The 19,635-nt window shown below is 41.4% G+C and overlaps 2 protein-coding genes across 3 annotated transcripts in view; one reads left to right on the top strand and one right to left on the bottom strand.

Annotated features, from left to right (window-relative positions):
• LOC121283430 (B-cell CLL/lymphoma 7 protein family member B-like) overlaps positions 1-11,339 on the bottom strand; it is a 43,539-nt gene extending 32,200 nt beyond the window's left edge. For both annotated transcript variants that reach the window (XM_041198000.1, XM_041198002.1), the window contains exon 1: positions 11,146-11,339. In XM_041198000.1, the coding sequence (XP_041053934.1) occupies positions 11,146-11,237 (92 nt within the window). In that variant the 5' untranslated portion in view covers positions 11,238-11,339. The remainder of the gene's footprint in view (positions 1-11,145) is intronic.
• A 1,296-nt stretch (positions 11,340-12,635) lies between these two features.
• LOC121283527 lies at positions 12,636-17,591 on the top strand. Its single transcript, XM_041198203.1, has one exon. It carries the CDS (start codon positions 12,647-12,649, stop codon positions 13,901-13,903), a length of 1,257 nt encoding a protein of 418 aa, XP_041054137.1. The 5' UTR covers positions 12,636-12,646; the 3' UTR covers positions 13,904-17,591.
• Positions 17,592-19,635: the final 2,044 nt, after the last annotated feature.

The following is a 19,635-nucleotide window of genomic DNA, read 5'->3' as shown; positions in this document are numbered from 1 at the left end:
CCTGAAAGCAAATTTTAGGGAGTTAGGAAGGGAATTAAAAAGCAGGACCTCAAGAGCAGTATTCTCAGGATAACTCCCAGTGCCATGTGCTAGTGAGCATAAGAATAGGAAGATTGAGCAGTTCAACACATGGCTGGAGAAATGGAGTAGGATGGAGGGCTTTAGATTTCTGAGGCTTTGGGATCGGTTCTGGGACAGGTGAGACTTGTACAAGAAGGATGGGTTACACCTTAACAGGACTGGGACTAATGTCCTCATGGGAAGGTTTGCTCGTGCTGTTGGGAAGGGTTTAAACTAGATTGGCAGGGGGATGGGAACCTTAGGGGAAATTCTGACAGCAGGGGAGGAACACTAGCAATGGGAAGTAGTGAAGTATCAACTGATGTCGTGGATATATTAGAGAGCAGTATCAAGGCGGATAGAATACTTGGAGCTTTTGATAGAATTACAGTAGGCAATAGTAAGTCATTAGATGGAGTCAGAATAAAGGGGAAAGTAAAAAAGCCTAAATCAGGACTAATGTGCATGTATGTGAGTGCACAGAGTGTGGCTACTAGGATTGGTGAACTGCGGGCACAAGTTGACAAATGGAATTATGATATTATTGTTTTAACAGAGAGCTGGCTCAAAGAAGAGCAGCACTGGGTGTTAAATATTTCCGGGTACAAGGTGTTTAGGGGAGACAGAAAAGGAAGAAAAGAGGGGGGAGTGGCAATATTGATTAAAGATGGCATCACAGTACTGGAGAGAGAGGATGTTCCAGAGGGGTCAAGGACGGAATCTCTCTGGCTGGAGGTAAGGAACAAAAAAGGTGCAGTAACATTGATTGGTGTAGTTATGGACCACCAACTAGTGGAAGGGATGTGGAGAAACAGATTTGAAAATAAGTTATGGAGAGGTGCAAGAATCATAGCATAATTATAATGGGGGAACTTTAATTATCCAAATATAGACTGGGATAGGAATAGTACAAAGGGACAAGAGGGGCAAGAGTTCCTGGAGTGCGTTCAAGATAATTTTCTGCAGCAGTATGTTTCCAGTCCAAAGAAAGGACATGCACTTTTGGACTTGGTTCTGGGGATTGAGTTGGCCCAAGTGGATCAAATATCAGTGGGAGAGCCTCTAGGGGACAGTAACCATTGTATCATAAAGTTTAGGTTAAGCATGGAAAAAGACAGGGAACAATCCAGAGCAGGGATAATTAATTGGGGGAAAGCCAACTTCGGGTGGGATGAGAATACATCTGAGTCGAATGAGTTGGAATCAAATGTTGGCAGAAAAGACAGTGGCTGCACAATGGGCCACCTTCAAAGAAAAAGTAATGCAGGCAGTGTCAAGGTATATTCCCTTGAAGGAGAACAGTAGGACAAATAAATCCAGAGTGCCCTGGATGACGAGAGAGGTAGAGGGAGGGATGAAAAGGAAGAAGTGCGTGTATGACAGATGTCAGATAGAAAATACAATGGAGAATTAGGCTGAATATAAAAATACCAGAGGGGAAGTGAAGAAACTAACAAGAAAAGCTAGGAGAGAGCATGAAAAGACGCTGGCAGTGAACATAAAAGGGAATCCCAAGGTCTTCTATAAGCATGTAAATAATAAAAGGGTGGTAAAAGAAAAAGGAGCGCCAATTAGGGACAAAAAAGGGGACTTGCATGTGGAGGCTGGAGAAACAGCGTAAGTGTTGAATGTGTGCTTTGCATCTGTCTCTACAGGTTGAGGTGAGAGAGGAGGTAACTGGTACACTAGAAGAACTTACGATTGAGAGGAAGGAGGTGTTGGAAAGGCTATTTTTACTTAAAATAGATAAGATACCAGGACCAGATGAGATGCATCCAAAGTTGCTGAGGGAAGTAAGAGTGGAAATTGCAGAGGCACTAGTGATAATCTTCCAGTCTTCCTTAGACACAGGGGAGGTGCCAGGGAATTGGAGATTTGCGAATGTTACATCGTTGTTCAAAAAGGGATGCAAGGATAAAGCTGGCAACTACAGACGAGCCAGTTTGACCTCAGTGGTAAGGAAACTTCTGGAAACTATAGAATGGGATAAAATCAATAGTCACTTAGACAAGTGCAGGATAATTAAGGAAAGCAAGCATAGATTCATTACAGGAAAATCATGTTTAACTAACCTGCTGGAATTTTTTGAGGAGGTAACAGAGAAGATTGATAAGGGAAAAGCTGTTGATGTGGTGTAAATGGGTTTGATACAGTGCCACACAACAGACTTGAGCAAAATTCTAGATCATGGAAGATAAGGGAAAGTAGGCACTTGGATAAGAAATTGCCTGAGTGATAGGAAACAGAGAGTAGTGATAAATGGTTGTTTTTCAGATTGGAGGAAGGTTTGTAGTGGAGTTCACCAGCGGTCAATGTTGGGACCCTTGCTCTTCCTAATATATATTAGTGAGCTAGACTGTGGTGTGCAGGGCATGATTTCAAAATTTGCAGATGATATGAAGATTGGAAATGTTGGCAACTGTGATGGGGATAGTCTTGAACTTCAAAAGGTCATAGACATGTTGGTGGATTGGGCAGATAAGTAGCGGACGAAGTTCAATGCAGAGAAGTGTGAGGCGATTCATTTTGACAGGAAAAATATGGTGAGACAGTATAAAATAACGGGAGAGCCTCTAAAGGAGGTGCAGATGGACCTTGGTGTATACGTACATACATCATTGAAGCTGGCAGGGCATGTTGACAGAGCAGTTAATAAAGCATATCACAAGAATGATTCCAGGGATAAAGGACTGTAGCTATGATGATAGATTGGGACCCTTATCCTTGGAGAAAGGAGACTTGAGAGGAGACTTGATAGAGGTATTCAAGATCCTGAGGGATATGGACAAGGTGAATAGTGAGAAACTGTTCCCACTCAAGAGAACATCAAGAGCTAGAGGGCACAGATTCAAAATAATTGGCAAAAGGGGTAAATGTGATGTGAGGAAAAGATTTTTCACCCAGAGAGTGGTTGGAGTCTGGAACAAGCTTCATGAAAGGGTGGTGGAGGCAGGTACAATCAAAGTATTCAAAAAGGAATTGGATTGCTACCTGTAAAGAGAGAATGTGCAAGGTTACGGGGATAAGGCAGGGGAGTGGGACTAAGTGGAATACTCTTTCAGAGAGCCAGTGCAGACTTGATGGGCCAAATGGCCTCCTTCAGTATCTTTACAGTGCAGTGATACTGTGAAGGTGGCAGAACAGGTTGACAGAGCAGTTACTGAAGCATACAGTTTCCTAGGCTTTGTTAATAGGGGCAAGAGCAAGGAGATTATGTTGAACTTGTATAAGACACTAGTTTGGCCTCAGCTGTTAAGCTCCAATAGCAATAAAGACCAAGACTGACTCCTTCGGATAGTGTTTTATTTTTCGTTCATAAAACTCTCTACAGAGAGGACTAGTCACGCTTGTTATCCCTTTCATACTACCAAATTAGGTTGTTAACTAATAATTAGCAATTGAACTCTGTTTCACAGAATCACAGAATGTTATGGTGTAGAAGGAGGCATTCAGCCTTTTGTGTCTGCACCAGCACTCTAAACGAGCATTCTGACTTCGTGCCATTCTCCTGCCTTTTCCCCGTACCCTTGCACATGTTTTCTATTCAATAATCATCTAATGCCCTCTTGAACGTCTAGATTGAACCTGTCTCCACCACACTCCAGGCAGCACATTCCAGACTCAAACCACTTGGTGTTTGAAAAAGCTTTTCTCATTTTCTTCTTTTGCAAATCACTTTAAATCTGTGCCCTCTCATTCTCGATCCTTTTACAAGCGGGAACAGTTCCTCCCTATCTACTCTATCTAGCCCCCTCATGATTTTGAACACCTCCATCAAATCTCCTCTTAGCTTTCCCTTCTCCAAGGAGAACAGTCCCAACCTCTTCAATCTATCTTCATAACTGAAGTTTCTCATCCCTGGAAACATTCTTGTCAACCTCTTCTGCACTCTCCAATGCGCTTACATCCTTCCTATCATTTGGTGCGCAGAACTTTACACAATACTCCAGCTGAGGTCTAACTAGTGCCTTATATAATCTCAGCATAATCTCTCTGGTACTCTGTGCCCCTACTAATAAAGCCCTGGATACTGTATGCTTCATTAACTGCTCCCTCCATCTGTCCTGCCACCTTCAATGATCTATGCACATATCCATCCAGGTCCCTCTGCTCCTGCGTCCCCTTAAGAATTGTACCCCTTATTTTATATTGTCTCTCCATGTTCTTCCTACCAAAATGCATCACCTCACACTTCTCCACATTGAACTTCATATCCCACTTATATGCTCACTCCACCAGCTTGTCCATGTCCTTTTGAAGTTCCATACTGTCCTTCTCACAGTTTAAAATGCATCCAAGTTTTGTATCATCTGCAAACTTTGAAATTGTCCCCTGCACACCAAGATCTAGATCATTATTATGTATCAGGAAAAGCAAGGGTCCCAATACCAACCCCTGGGGAACTCCGCTACAAATCTTCCTCCAGCCTGAAAAATATTCATTGACCATTACCCTCTGTTTCCTATTACTCAGCCAATTTTGTATCCACGTTGCTACTGTCCCTTTTCAATTTTGAACCCTTCCAGTGACAGAGTTTCCTTCTCTGTTACCTTGGCCTTGGTAGCATCTGCTTCCTTGGCAAAGACAGATGCAAAGTACTCATTTAACACCTCAGCCATGCCCCCTGCCTCCATGTATACATCCCATAATCAGCCCTATTCCTTTTACCACCCTCTTACTATTTTTCTTCCTCAACAGATTCCCCTCTTCTTAAAAAAGAAAGTAATCCTCAAGTTTATATAATCACAAAAAAATATATATTTTGCATTCAATAAATTCACCTTATTCCCCTCCTTAAAAAAGAGAGAACACATTATAGATATGTCCACACAAAAGGAGTTTTGTTTTCTTCTTAAAGAAAAAGACGTCCCTCTTTGAGGAACTCTAATAACTTCTTGGAGCTTGCTCCTCTTTTGGTGAAGCAACCAGATAATTTGTAGCTGCTATCAATTCATTTGATCTTGGCAATCTCCTTATTCTCAAGCATCTGCTTTAAGCTTGCAGTGTCAATTCGCAATCTATTCTCATTAACACACTTCGTAGAGTGAACGTTTTCCCCAAGTTACTTATTATCTATAAGACATTCGATAGGTACCGTTCCTGAATACCCCTTTTCATTTAAAATTTCTGCCAGTATCTTTGATATAAAGAATGCCATTTCTACCGTCTCAACAAGGGCAAGTCTTCGCTGTCAACGTACATTTTACAACTCTTCATATCTTTTTAGATACCCATGTCAAAGGGCAGCATTTGTCTTTTCCCCCGTGAGAAATATTATAAATCCTCCTGTGCTCGAAAATCCATCACATAGATTTGCATAAGACGCATCATTAAACACAATCAGTTTCATTTTTCTAAGATCACCCAAAGATGGGAATTTCAGAACACATTGACAAAATTAAAAATGGAGCAATGTTTCGTTTGCCCAATGATTTATTCAACCTTGGGATCGTTCATTTTAGTGCTCAATTCCAAAATGTCAAAACTGACGTCTGGCCTTGTTTGTTTGCTAAGCCAAATGAGTTGCCCAATTTCACTTCTGAGTTCCTCTTTTTCCGTTTCAGAAGCCGCTGTATCTTTGAGAGGCCCTACCACGACTAATTGCAATGGGATTGACGTTCTCTAAGTAGGGTTGCTGATACAAAAGGACGTGTGATCCACTCTGCCTGATTTCCAATCTAATGTACTTAGAGAGACCAGAAGCCTGACTTCCAATTTTAAACAGTGTTCTGAGCCCATTAATGACAACCATTTCAAATTCGCTACTACCACCCCACAAAAGATCATCTACATGCATCATAAAGATGCCTGCAAGTTTCCCTCCATGGTGCCAATGAAACATTGCCGGGTCTGTTTTCAACTGAGGACAGCCCAACTTTAACAAAACTGACCTTACTGAGAAATACCAAACTCTGGAAGCGACATTTAAACTGTATATGCATTTATTTAGCTTCCAGAGACTCTCTTCTGCATTTGGCACCTCTTTCAGAGGACTGAGAAAAATTTCCCCTTGAAGTTGATGACCCTGCAAAAAGACAGCTTTAATATCAATGGAATAACAGTTCCAAGAATTTGTAGCTAATAGAGCCAAAAAGTTCTTCAGCACAACTTTTCCTGCCATAGGTGAATCTACTCTTATATTCCAGCCACCTAATTTTTCTACAAACCCTCATGCCACTGGCCTGGCTTTAGCTTTATAAGTCCCATCAGGAAGCACCTTTACCGTGCATATCCATCTGTGAAAGAGAGCTGGTTGTGCCCTATCTGGCACCTCTGTGTATACCCCAAATTCTTTCCAACTATGTAGCTCTTGCTGTTTGGCATCCTTTATCAATTTATTGTCTAATTGTTATGAAGCCACTAAGACATCTCAATTACATGAGTTTTGGCTCCTTGTAACATTACTAGTCTGAGCAACATTCCTTGATCCTGTTAAGCTATGCCCTCTATCACGCTCCACACTGTTATAGTTTGATCTCCCTTGCCCATTTATAGATGTTCTTTCAACAGTTCGCGATCTCTTCCTTGAGGCATGTTCACTCCCAGGCCCACTGTCTGAACTGATACTGCATTTCCATGCCTTCCATTTTTGTACTTCACGTTCTCAATCCTAACCTAACTTCCTGTCCTTTATCTCGTACATTTAACCAGTTTTTATATTTTCCAGTGGCCTTCCCTGCTCTACCTACAATCGTCGCATCCCGCCATTGACTGGCCCCTTCTGGCAAGTGTGTAGCTTTAGTGCCAGCTTTCGGCAATTGTCCTCTGGGGCAAATCGCCTCATCTTGTTCGTCTGAATTACTCTCTCCATCTTCAGATACCCTGTTAGCTTCAGTTACCTGGTCCTCACAATCATGCATCATACAGGTTTGAGAAGTACATGGTTCCTCGTCACTTTCTACAATTTCTGAACCTGCAAATTTGCAGTCTGCGCCAACTAACCTTGATGAATGTAACGGAATAGTCTGGTTTCCATGTTGTAGAATTCCATGTTTTTCCATCTTTACCTATAATCTTTACCTATAATCTTTACCGGGCCTTTCCACTCGTCAAGTCCTTTTTAGTGTCATAGAGGTCTACAGCACAGAAAAAGGCCCGCCAGCCCATCGAGTCTGCACCGGTCAAACAAGTACTCACCTATTCTAATCCCATTTTCCAGCACTAGGCTCATAGCCTTGTATGCCATGACATCGCCAGTGCACATCCAAATACTCTTTTATAGTATACCCCGTCTTCCAGATTGAAAATAGTTTTCGATGGTTGTACATTGTGTCTTAGAGCTCGCCAAATTTTGTCTGAAATTTTGGCTTTAAGGAATGCTGTTCTCCCCACGTGGTGCATTTAAATGCTCAGAAAAGGTACAGCTAATTGTAGTTCTCTCCCAAGCTGGGGGATGATCACTCAGGACTGAAGGAATTTTTGGGTTTCTACCCAAAACCAACTGATATGGACTATAGCCTCCAACCATCTACAGTGAATTCTTAGCATGGACAGCCTATGCTAGAGCTTATATTAATTTACGGTTTGGTCTATCCATCAGTATTTTATGAAGCATCTTAACTATCACTGTGTGATTCCTTTCACACACTCTGTTACTAACAGGGCTTTCTGCTGCTGTATTCATAACGATTATATTCATGTTTTCGCATATATCCCGAAACTCATCATTTGCAAATTCCCCCCCTCCTTATCAGCGAGGAATTTTGCCAGCGGTCCTAATCCGGTCCCTATCTACTTTTCCATTATCTGATCCGCAATAATTTTCTTTTCTTTACTGTGTGAGATTGTCAACTGACTAAACCTTGTCGCCAAATCTACAAAATATAAAAAAAAAATTATTTTCTTTATCCCACACCTTCAAATCCCTCGCTAACAGCAGACTCACTAAGAGCCATGGCGGTGTCCTGTATTTCTTGCATATATCACATCTATCACTTATCTTCTCTATAAGTTTAGTGTACCGTCCATCCCTTAGCAAAATTTTTAATCTTTGTGAAGAAGGGCTAGAAAACTGCCGATGCAGTTTTAACGCAATTAGCTTTTTGTCTTCTAAATTCCTATCCCCTGACGTTAGTAACACTTCTTTAATCTCCTTAGTAGAAAAGTTAGGTTTCATTAAAGGAATACAATAGTGTCCAGATTGTGTAAGTTACAAATCCACATATTTTTCAAATACAATGACCTTCTCATTCTCCATGTCCAGCTTCATTTGTGCTTTCTTCATCAAAGGCCTGCTCAGCAGTAATGGTATTTCGCTGGACTCTATGTCTATACTGATAAAATGATTGACTCCAGCTATCTTACAGGGAATCACTACCCTTTTTAAAGATTTTAGGGTATTATCATCTCTAAATCTAAAGCTGGTGGAACCCGCAAATTCATTAACCTTATTCCGATCCTTGTTATTTAAGGAGTCCAGGTAGCATTTTAACCAGTCTATTCCACAGACTGTAGGTGTGCATTCACTATCTAGCACCGCACAGCTGAAGGATTCTGCAACCAAGGCATTCATTACCAGGCTGAAACTCCCTGTAACTAATACAATGCCTTCTCTTTGGTTAATATCTCCATCTTCTTCTTCCGAGTCTTCTGCCTCGTGTTTAATTTTGAACACCTTATTGTATCGTTTAGGACAGTTCACTCCATAATGGTATTTTGAATTGCATCTAAAACACGGGCTGACCATACCCTGGGCATTTCTGGGGTACATCCTTTTGTTGTAATTCCCCAATTCTTTTCTCCTGCCATAACTGTCAAAGGTGTTTCTGTCCTCATTGTTTCTAGTTACAAATCTCCTTTTGTACTGAAGCCTGCGTCCTGTTTCTAGACGATCTTGCCAACCCGTTAACATTGTATCCTCCATTTTCTGTCTTACCACCGAATGACTCATTTGCGCCATGAAAACTGCTGGAAAGGAATGTTTCCCGAGGAATTTTTTAAGAGTCTGACATCTGTTCTAACAGTGTGTGTTTTTCTGCAAATTAAACTCCCATCAAAACTAGAAGTCTAGTCGATATTCGATATTCTGGCACAGTCTAGTAACTTAAATGTCGGCACTGATTGGGAAATTTTCAGATGGAATTTTTGCAATCTTGCATATAGCCTACTGAATTCCATTGTGTAATCTTCTATGGAACAAGCCTCCAACTTTCTAAATTTGTCAAAATCTGACCATGCTTCATAAGCATATAATAAGTCATCCTTCTGATAGATCTTATCCATAAAATCTAATAACATTTCCAAACCTTCATTTGTGTCCAAATGCTCAGGCTCCAACTTCAAAAATACTTTGCATCCTATTTTGCTTTTATACGGTAGCGAAAGTGCCAAGGTCATTCCCTGTTTTTCTTTGGCAAGGACATAACCCGTGTCCACATGGTTACTTCATTTTTCCATTGCTCACACAGTTGACGCTCAGAAAACATTGGTGGGTGATCATACCCCGACACTCTACATTTTGATTTAGCCATTTTTTAGTGACTTCAAACCACTCTGCTCTTAATGTTAACTCCAAGTACAGCTTTTTGTCCAAAGAAAGCTTAGTTTCCAATCTTTTTACTTACAAGCAGCAACCATCTTCTGCTACCACTGTTAAGCTCCAATGGCTGTTAGGCAATAAAGACCAAGACTGACCCCTTCGGATAGAGTTTAATTCTAGTTCATAAAACTCTAGAGGACTAGTCTCACCTGTTATCCCTTTTACTCTTCTGAGTAACCAAATAAACTAAAGAAAACGAGGGATAAAGTAAGAAGCAGCCCCTAAAAGGGGTAACCAAATGGATACTTAGATTGTTAACTAATAATTAGCATTTAAACTCCTTTAACTGTTTCCTTCACCAACATCAGCTGGGGTATTGCATCAAGTTCTGGGTACCATACTTGAGGAAGAATGTGAAGGCATTGGAGAGAGTGCAGAAAATATTCATGAGAATGGTTCCAGGGAAGAGGAACTTCAGTTATGAAGATAGATTGGAGAAGTTGGAACTATTTACCTTGGAAAAAAGAAGCCCGAGAGATTTGATAGAGGTATCAAAATCATGACGGGCCTGGACAGAGTAGATAGGGCAAAACTGCTTCCATTCGTGAAAGGAACGAGAAGGCACAGGTTTAAAATAGTTGGCAAAAGAAGCAAAAGCAATACAGGTAAAAACTTTTTCACGCAACGAGTGGTTAAGGTCTGGAATGCATTGCCTGGGAGTGTGGTAGATGCAGGTTCAAGCAAAGCATTCAAAAGGGAATTAGACTGTTATCTGAAAAGGAAGAATATGCAGGGTTACAGGGAGAAAGCAGGAGACCAGCACTCAATTAATTGATCGGAGAGCTAGTGCAAACACAATGGGCCAAATGGCCTCCTTTTGCACTGTAACAATTCTGAAATGGTCTGGAGGAGGAAATTAAAAATCTATAAAATAATAAATTAGAATATGAAGGAGGTTTAAGAGTCTGGGGTTATTCTATTATCCATAAGATTTCCCAATACCATCCCATCTCCACCACTCTCTTCCAGTAACACACCATATTGTAACAGTTCCAGACTTCTGGAATATAACTACGTGACCTGAACAGCATGCTGCAACATCTCGCAAAATGCAGCAACATAAAGTTTTTTTTGTGTTTGATGGCCTCAGTTTTAACAGGGTCACAGACCGTCTCCTACTGGGTACTAAGGGCTATGTGGAAAAATATAGGCTGCCTCTCAGACTGATTAACACTTGAAGTGGGAGTTTATCTGGTGGTAGAAGCAGGGCCTCCTCTCTACCCTGGGAGAACTGGGGCTCTATTATGGCCTGGTCCACTCTGGGGAGAGATGAGAATTTGGTTTCACTCTGAGACTCAGTAAATGAATCAAACTCTCATTACCCACCCTGCTCCGACAAGCCAACTGGAAGTCCCACCTCCCCAGCTTATTAGTCAGTCCTGAGACGCGGTTACCATAGAAACCGAGATCCGACGGAGTTCCTCATTGGCTGAATAAAACGTCAATCAAATAGCCTACACATCACTTCCGCTGTCACATTCCGTTGCTCCCGCCCCGCGCGCCGTCTCTCCCCCTTGAATAAAAGTATTAACCGGAGAGCGGCTCACCATTTTCGGACCTTCTCGATCGCTGCCATCACCTTTTTGATATCATCTTTGGCCCGGCTGCGTGTCTCCGCTCTCACCGATCGTCCCGACATCTTTTCATCCGCGATTTTGTTCCAAAATAAAACTTTATCCTCTTGGCCGACAAGCGCGGATCCGATCACCGAGCCCGACTCTGCGCCTGCGCCGTGCGTCAGCTTGACGCAGAGCAGGGCACGTGCATGGTCAACGTCATCAGGACCTTCCTGCAAGGTTATTGCACATTGTGAATGAAGGGAGGCTGGATTTAATCAGATCATGAAATGTCCTAGGGAGCTTCACAGGGGGAAAAAGGGAAATGGAAGTCAATACAGAGAAGTTGAATATAGGAGCAAGAGTAGGCCATTCAGCCCTTTGAGTGTTCAACAAGATCATGGCTGATCTGATGTGGCCTTAACTCCACTTTTGTCTGCCCCATAACTCTTGACTCTTGTCTATTAGAAATCTGTCTAACTCTGGTTTGAATAAATTCAATGACCCAGCCTTCATTGTTCTCCGAGGAACAGAATAACACATACTAACGACCCTTTGAGAATAAAGAAAACCTCATCTTCTGATAATCATAACACTTGTACCAAAGCAAAGTACTGCGGATGCTGGAAATCTGCAATAAAACCAGAAAACGCTGGAAGTACTCTGGCAGCATCCGTAGAGAGAAATAGACCAGGTTTCAGATCTTTCACCTTTCATCAGAACTGCTCAGATGCTAGTTTAAAAGCAAAGAACTTGGGGAAAGCTAAGGCTGTAAATATTTCTAACGCAAGGCAATCGACCTGCAATGTTAACTCTGTTTCTCTCCACAAACCTGCTGAGGGTGCCCAGCATCTTGAGCTATTTGTAAATGTTCCTGCATTCTGCGAATCAATCACCATTGAGAACATAAACAAAAACAGAATTACCTGGAAAAACTCAGCAGGTCTGGCAGCATCGGCGGAGAAGAAAAGAGTTGACGTTTCGAGTCCTCATGACCCTTCAACAGAACTAGGTAAATCTCCTTGGAGGGTCATGAGGACTCGAAACGTCAACTCTTTTCTTCTCCGCCGATGCTGCCAGACCTGCTGAGTTTCTCCAGGTAATTCTGTTTTTGTTTTGGATTTCCAGCATCCGCAGTTTTTTGTTTTTATCACCATTGAGAACATGATACATTTCCCCCTCAAACAAATTAAGTTTACCTATAAGTTTTTCAAAAATTTCCCTTTAAAAATAAAGTTTTAAACTTTCCGTTCTTTTTCCATCACAATTGGTTAAGCAATTGATAGTAACTGATAACTATTTCTTGAACTTGGTGGTGTTGCCAATCAGGGGGCTGTGGGCGGGACTTACAGGAAATGACCAGTCATAGGCTGAAACTATAAGGTTGTGAATGGCTGGAAGTAATGTTCATCATGAATCTTTGACGTGTGGTTGGTTGATGCTGTTGTCAGTCAAGGTCAAGGTTCCGCATTCCCGGTGGCGGCCGGGGAAGATGGCGATGGTGTATTTTGGTCGTTGTGTGAGGAACTATCGGCACCGGGATTCGGAGGACTGGGCGAAGAAAGTGATTGTTGGCGACGGCCGAAGACGCGACTGGAATCCGGAGAATGAACCTTTGGCGGCTGGTGTTGGGCAACGGCCCATTGGCCGTTCGGAAATTAACCGCTGGCCCGAGCCGCCTCCTGCAGTGGCACTGAGGCCGAGTGCCCAGAGCGGGTACCTGGAGCCGGGGCTGTCGCTGTCTCCCAACAGGTACCATCCCCGTTGGGGGGCAGCAGAGGAGCGGGGCCTCCTCTCACTAGCCCTCACTGTGCCACAATTATATAGCACACAGCAAACATCTGACCATGTCTCTCCAGGCAAACAATCCCCATCAGTGGCTGGGAGCATGACATTTCTATTGGATAGTGAGCCCTGCTCTGGGGCCAGAGCACTCACTAACACTGAGCTATACAAGATGCACGTTAAAGGGCTTGCGAGCATTGGGAGTTGTTTATCCTGTCGAACCTTGTTCTCTCATAGGAGGAACGACAGTTGCCATCATGGGTTTTGGAGTTTCCGGACTTTTAAATGGCTAATCGTCACAAATACCCATGCATCGCCCCAGAATGGTAACAGATACTGGCATTCTGTCACTAAAGTACAGCATCATTGCAGAACCTATAGCTATTTTAAAGATGGCAACAGGTATTCCAACAGAAATAATGCTATCCCACTTTATCAGAGCAAGACAGCATACTATGATATTTTGAAAATCTCTCCCAATGCCACCCAGAGTCAGATCAAATCCGCTTATTACAAGCAGTCACTACTTTACCACCCAGACAGAAATGCAGGCAGTGAGGAAGCAGCATTAAGGTTCACTCAAATCAATGAGGCATATTCTGTGCTGGGCACTGTGAGCCTGAGGAAGAAGTATGATCGAGGGATTCTGACTCCAGCTGATTTACATAGTGGGAAGAAACCTTTGGAGAAAGCCCAAGCCTCAAAGACAAAACATTCGCAGGCCTGGAGATCATCAGATAATTTGGACACTAGGAAATCAATGTTCAATTTTGATGAGTTCTACAGGGCCCACTATGGGGAGCAATTAGCCAGGGAGCAGACCCTGCGCTGGAGAAGGATGCAGCTGCATAAAAACAGGGAAAGTGGAGAGAAAAAATGGCATTTTCACAGACTAATCGAGGTTGCAGTGACTGCTATGCTTATGGCAGGGTTTTACTTGTTGTTCAATATCAAAAACAAATAAAAGAATATGATGCTCCCTCAAGGAGCTAAGACTTGAATTTCATTGTAACTTCATGGGTGTCCAGTGCTATTTTGACACTCTGGATAATGTGGTCAAACAAATATGGGCAAATTATAGTAGCAAGAGTTTGTGAAATAGTTGCAGTAGCTGCAACATTTTTCCAATTTTAGCCTACCATTATTGTCAGCCATAAGGAAGCTTTACTGCTGCAGTCGCATTACTGTTTAAAAGTAAAACAACTGGAAATTTGAAATAAAAATAGAAAATGCTAGAAATATGGAGTAGGTCAGTCAACATGTGTTTAGAGAAAAGTCAAGATTCAGAACCTCATAACCACTCCACTTAGTACAGACACTGACTGACCTGTTGTGTATTTCCAGCATTTCCCGTTCTTATAAAATGTTCTCTCTTGTTTCTGGCTCTATGATTGATCACACATTTGAGAGTCAATTTTAGCCTGCACTGTATGCTTGCTGAATCTTATGCTCTGTAGTTTGAAAATAGCTGATGTCTGCATTGAGGCAGTAGATAATATTGCACCCTGAAATGATTTTAAAAGATAGAATCTTTTCACATCAGATGATGCTAGTAACTGCAGGATTAGGCTGCATTTATACTGCAAGTGTAGCAACAGTGTAAAGCAGCTCACATTAGGTTATGGTGACAGTGTGGCGTCAGGCCTGGAGTAAGACTCAATTCCATAGTGCTCTTTTTCCACTTCTCTCAGGATTCAGGTTTGACCATGATTCTGGATTTGCACCATAGCTTTACCAACATTACAACGGTAGCGTAAATACAGCTTCAGCTACCATCTACTTCTATGGTCTGTGCTGCCCAGATCCTAACTCTCACCAAATTTTATTCACCCATGTGCATATTGGCTCCTACTCCAGCAACTGCTCAATTAAAAAAAATAATCCTTTTATCAAATCCCTCCATGGCTTTGCCCTTCCTATTTCTGTAACCCACTTCAGCTCTCCAAGATCTTTGCACTTCTCTAATTCTGGTCTCTTGCACATCTATGATCCCATTGCACCACCAGTAACGCACATACTTTCAGCTACCTAGGCCCTGAGCTTTGGAATTCCTCCATCTCCCCCTATACTTTCTACCTCTCCTCCTTTTAAAATACTCCTTAAATCTCTTTGACCAAGTTTTTAGTAAACTGACCTAATATCTTATGTGGCTTGAGGTCAAATATTATATATTGTACCCATAGGATAGAGCCACATTCCTCCTTACCTGCCTTTGCAACATTCTCTGTACCTTGCCGATGGTCAATATCACACTCGTGAATCTATTCCTGTATTTCTACATGGTATGACTATTTGCCTGGAGTAAACTAGCCAGACAGCTATCCCCTTCTCTTGTGTTGCAATGTCTCTAACTTGTGTTCTGCTGAATAACTTTGAGGTAGAGTAACTCTAGGTATTTCCCAAGATGTGGTTGTCTAGGATAATCTGACTGTCGACAAATTCCCGCATTCAGTGTCCCAAAACACTGCAGTCTTGTGTACCCAGTGACTGCCATCATGTGCTGTAAGAGTAGGGTGTTGAATTGCCTTTTTTGTTGGTGCTAATAATGGTGGAGTGGACTTCAACCTTTTGACTAAAGTGTAAAGCTCACCTGAGTACATATCACCATTATGTTATCAGATACATCCCATAGCAACACTTTCTGCATCAGGCTTGTGTTAGAGAATGAGATAATACATTGCCTATGGTTTTTGTAACATTTGGTGATAAACTAGTTGTAGTAATGGATAGATCTAAAATTATTATTTAGTGTTTTCCTAATCTGACCTTGTGCCCTGTCTTGAAGAGGACAGAATTTGCAATTTTAGGATTTGATAAGTTAGAATTACAAACAATGTGGATAAAGACGTTGATATGTTTCACAATTGCACTGCATCCCAAAACTCTCAGTCTGGGCTTTAATGTGAAACACAAGGTACCAGAGAGCTGTAGTCTTTCTGGAATCATATCCCAGTAAGACTTAGCAGATTCAAGGGGGGAAAGAAACAAATTTGATTGGGTGGTGGAAAGTAAACCTCAACCATCATTTTCAGGGGTTAAACGATAGCATTTGTAACAGGATGCAGCAAATCAAATTGAGAAGGGAGGAGAGTTTGAAGAGGGAGTGGAGGCTGAGAAGGAGAAGATCCTTTTGGGGTAGGGAATTTGGTAAGGCCAGCAAGAATATCCAGTTTAAATGTCACCTTGGTCCTTTCACTGGATTCTAGCTCTGTATTTCACCCTGATCTACCCACTAAACAGATGTATGCAGCAAATGTTTACCCTGATTCATTCAGCCCTTTTTTTCTGCACCGGATTTAATTTACAAGTTTTCAGATAGGCTGTTGTATATAGAGTGTGATTACTGTGTCCATAGAAAATCCCCTTCCAAACTTAATGTGTATTGGGAGAAGTGAAGTAAACCTGCAGGGGAATATCATTTTTAGTGCAATATAAATATTATCAGGAGTTCCCAAACTGTAGTTTATGTACCATACGTAGCCACCACCGCCCCACCCATCTCCCCAAACCATTGCTATCCAATGTACAAAGTAAACTTGGCTTTAATTGCTTGTATTCTTTTCCTGGTTTGTCTGTTTGAATTTTGTAGCCTGCCTGTTCATGATGCTGTTGCCTGATTGGTGGATAAATCTTAAATCAACCCTAAGATCCATTATTGTCAGCAATATGGATTACATACAGATCAATGGAAACATAGATTTTTACTCTTTACATTTGGTTCTTGACTCCTTACCTTTCCAGCTTACAAATTTAAATTGTAAGGACACTGATATAAAGTAAAACATTGCCTTCCTACGGGAGTGTAGTTATTTTATACAATAAGCGGGGTCCAAGGTAGAATGCATTTTCAATAGCGGAATCATTGGCACTTTTTCGATGATAGTTTCACATGCTGTAAAATACATTTTGGAAACTGCTAACAACCCATCATGAATATGAAAATGTGAAGGACAAGGTACCAGAGGACTGTGGTTCTTCTAGAATCATATCCCAGTAAGATTTAACAGTTTCAAGAGAGGAAAGAAGCAGACTTGATTGGGTGGGTAATGGAAAGTAAACCTCAGCCATCATTGTCAGGAGTTAAACTAGCATTAGTAATAGGATGCAGCATCATTATGTCTCACTAAAATTAAATACTGGCGTTTCAGACACCAACAAAGGACATGAAGTCTGTTAAATACAATTAAACAAATACAGATTTTGTCAGTGAGCATTGGTTTACAGATGTATTGTGACTGACATAATTATGTGATAAGCGCCACTCAATTTATTTTCTGCAAGCTATGTTTTTGGATATGGATCCTCTAAATATCTAAATTATTCACGATTTAAAATGTATAATGCTAGGTGAGATAAATAGAGTTGTTAATGTGCAGTGAGTAAGGGCCAAGGAATATCTGCTCTCTTGTCTGAGTGGAACAGAGTTATATCTCTGGTTAAGTAACATTATTAATACAAATGGATTAAGCTGTGTCTTGGTAAACAATGTATATTAAATTAAAGTACATGGAATGTTATACATAACTTGATTCTGATTGCTTTGTAAGGTTGTGCTGGAGCTAGTGTGAGATTTTATATTTAATATACATCTACTTGTACCTTGATGAGATTATTAGAAGGTGTAATATATAAAATAAATCCTACTTGCCTCACCATGTTGTTGGTTCACTGTTATTACACAGTCGATGGTAAATGCTGAGTTGTTCAAATCCTAAAGAGAAACTTGAAACAACTGCCACAACTTCTTTTGCAATTTGTATAGATTTTGAGATGCATGCCCTGAATTCAGTAGTAATAAGACCACCAAGTCTTATAGGTTTTTACAAAACTAGATTAAACATTTATTAGTAGATGAAATGACTTTAAATACATACATAGATCTACAAATTACTACTATGGTAATTTGTAAATCCCCTAATCAATCTAACTCCCAGTTATACTTTCGTTAAGGCAATGGTAAGACACGTAGATTTTAAAAGACCTCAGCAAAGAAACATGATACCCTGAACAAGTCGGCTTCCAAGCGAGTTTTCTTAACTTCAGCCCTTTGAAGACAGCAGCTTGAGGCATAGATGCTAAAGGCTTCTTCACACACTTGTAAGATCTTAAAAATGCCTTCCCTTACACAAAGCCCTTGTTCCTTCTTTATACATATCTTTCTTTTTAATGTAAATACCCATTGTTTCACTATGTCTTTGGACTTTATCTCCCTGATAATAAAACCCTCTCATAAAACTAGGTTTTACCAGTAATCTTTGGGGAAAAATAAACACACCATTTCTAAACTTCTCCTGGCTAGGTGACACATTTCATCCCTCTGAAAACAATCTAGCCTGGTTTATTTCAAAATGCAAATGTTCCCTTGACACCCATGTTTGTCTAATTAACATTTCAAACCTAACCCCTCTCCTTAGATCAAAGCACCCAGATAAGCTGCCTCCAATTAATTCTCACGCACACCCATATATAGGCACATCGACACACTCCACTATTACCCTATTTTACAATAAATTCCAATAATATGAGAATTATATCTTCTTGACATTCATCTATATTTTAGGTTCTCCTAGGCTATAACCCTCTGCATTGTGCATTATGGAACTAGGCCATTTATAGCCAGTCTATGTAATTGCTTCTCATTGAATGTGTTATTCAAGTGAGAATCTAACTTTAATCCAAGTTTTTTTTATTCATTCATGGGATATGGGCTTCACTGGCTAGGACAGCATTTATTGTCCATCTCTAATTGCTCTTGAGGACGTGGTGGTGATGTGCTTTCTTGAACCACTGCACACTGTGGTGTAGGTACACCCACAGTGTTGTTAGGGAATTCCAGGATTTTGACCAATGACAGTGAAGGAGCGGCAATATATTTCCAAGTCAGGATGCTTAGTGCCTCGGAGAGGAAATTTCAGGTGGTGGTGTTGCCATGTGTCTGCTTCCCTTGTCCTTCTAGATGGCAGTGGCCTTGGGTTTGGAAGGTGCTGTCTAAGGAGCTTTGGTGAGTTCCTGCAGTTAATTTTGTAGATGATATACATTCCTGCCTCTGCGTTGGTGGCGGAGGGAGTGAATGTTTGTGGATGGGGTGCCAATCAAGTGGGCTGCTCTGTCCTGGATGGTGTACAGCTTCTTGAGTGTTGTTGGAGCTGCACTCATCCATGTTCATATTGTGGCAAAAATTGGAAGGGAATTTCTATGGTGTTAGACACACATGTTCTAGCCACCTCCAAATCAGTTTCAAGTCCAGAGCACTGTGTTTAATCACTTAGGGGGTTGGTGATACTCCAAACTTTGTTCTGGTACTTTTCCTCCCAACCCTCCCTGCATCACTCCCCTCCCCATGCTGCAAAAAGTGCTGCAGACTATGGTTCCATGAAGCTGGGCATGCTGTTGGAATGTGGTTATATGAGGCTGGGAACAGTGCTGGGACATGACACCAATAGAATATAAGAGCTGGGAGTTTATGCTGGAACTATTTAAAGCACTAATAAGGCCACAGCTGAAGTACTGCCTGCAGTCCTGATCACCCACTATAAGAAAAATGTGATTGCACTAGAGGGGCTAAAGAGGAGATTTATGGAGACCTTGCCTGCAGTGGAGAGTTTTAACTGTGAAGAAAAATTGGATGGGCCGGGATCTAGATAGAGTGGATAAGAAAACTCTGCTCCCCTTGGGTGAGGGGTTTATAACATAGAT

This window comes from Carcharodon carcharias, chromosome 10 (assembly GCF_017639515.1).
Source record: "Carcharodon carcharias isolate sCarCar2 chromosome 10, sCarCar2.pri, whole genome shotgun sequence".
NCBI classification, from domain to species: Eukaryota; Metazoa; Chordata; class Chondrichthyes; order Lamniformes; family Lamnidae; genus Carcharodon; species Carcharodon carcharias.
The sequence above is the reverse complement of the archived record's forward strand: the minus strand, read 5'-3'. Positions and strand labels throughout refer to the sequence as shown.

Excerpts from the sequence above, each read along its gene's own strand:
- LOC121283527 (XM_041198203.1), top strand. The coding sequence starts at position 12,647 with ATGGCGATGGTGTATTTTGGTCGTTGTGTGAGGAACTATCGGCACCGG.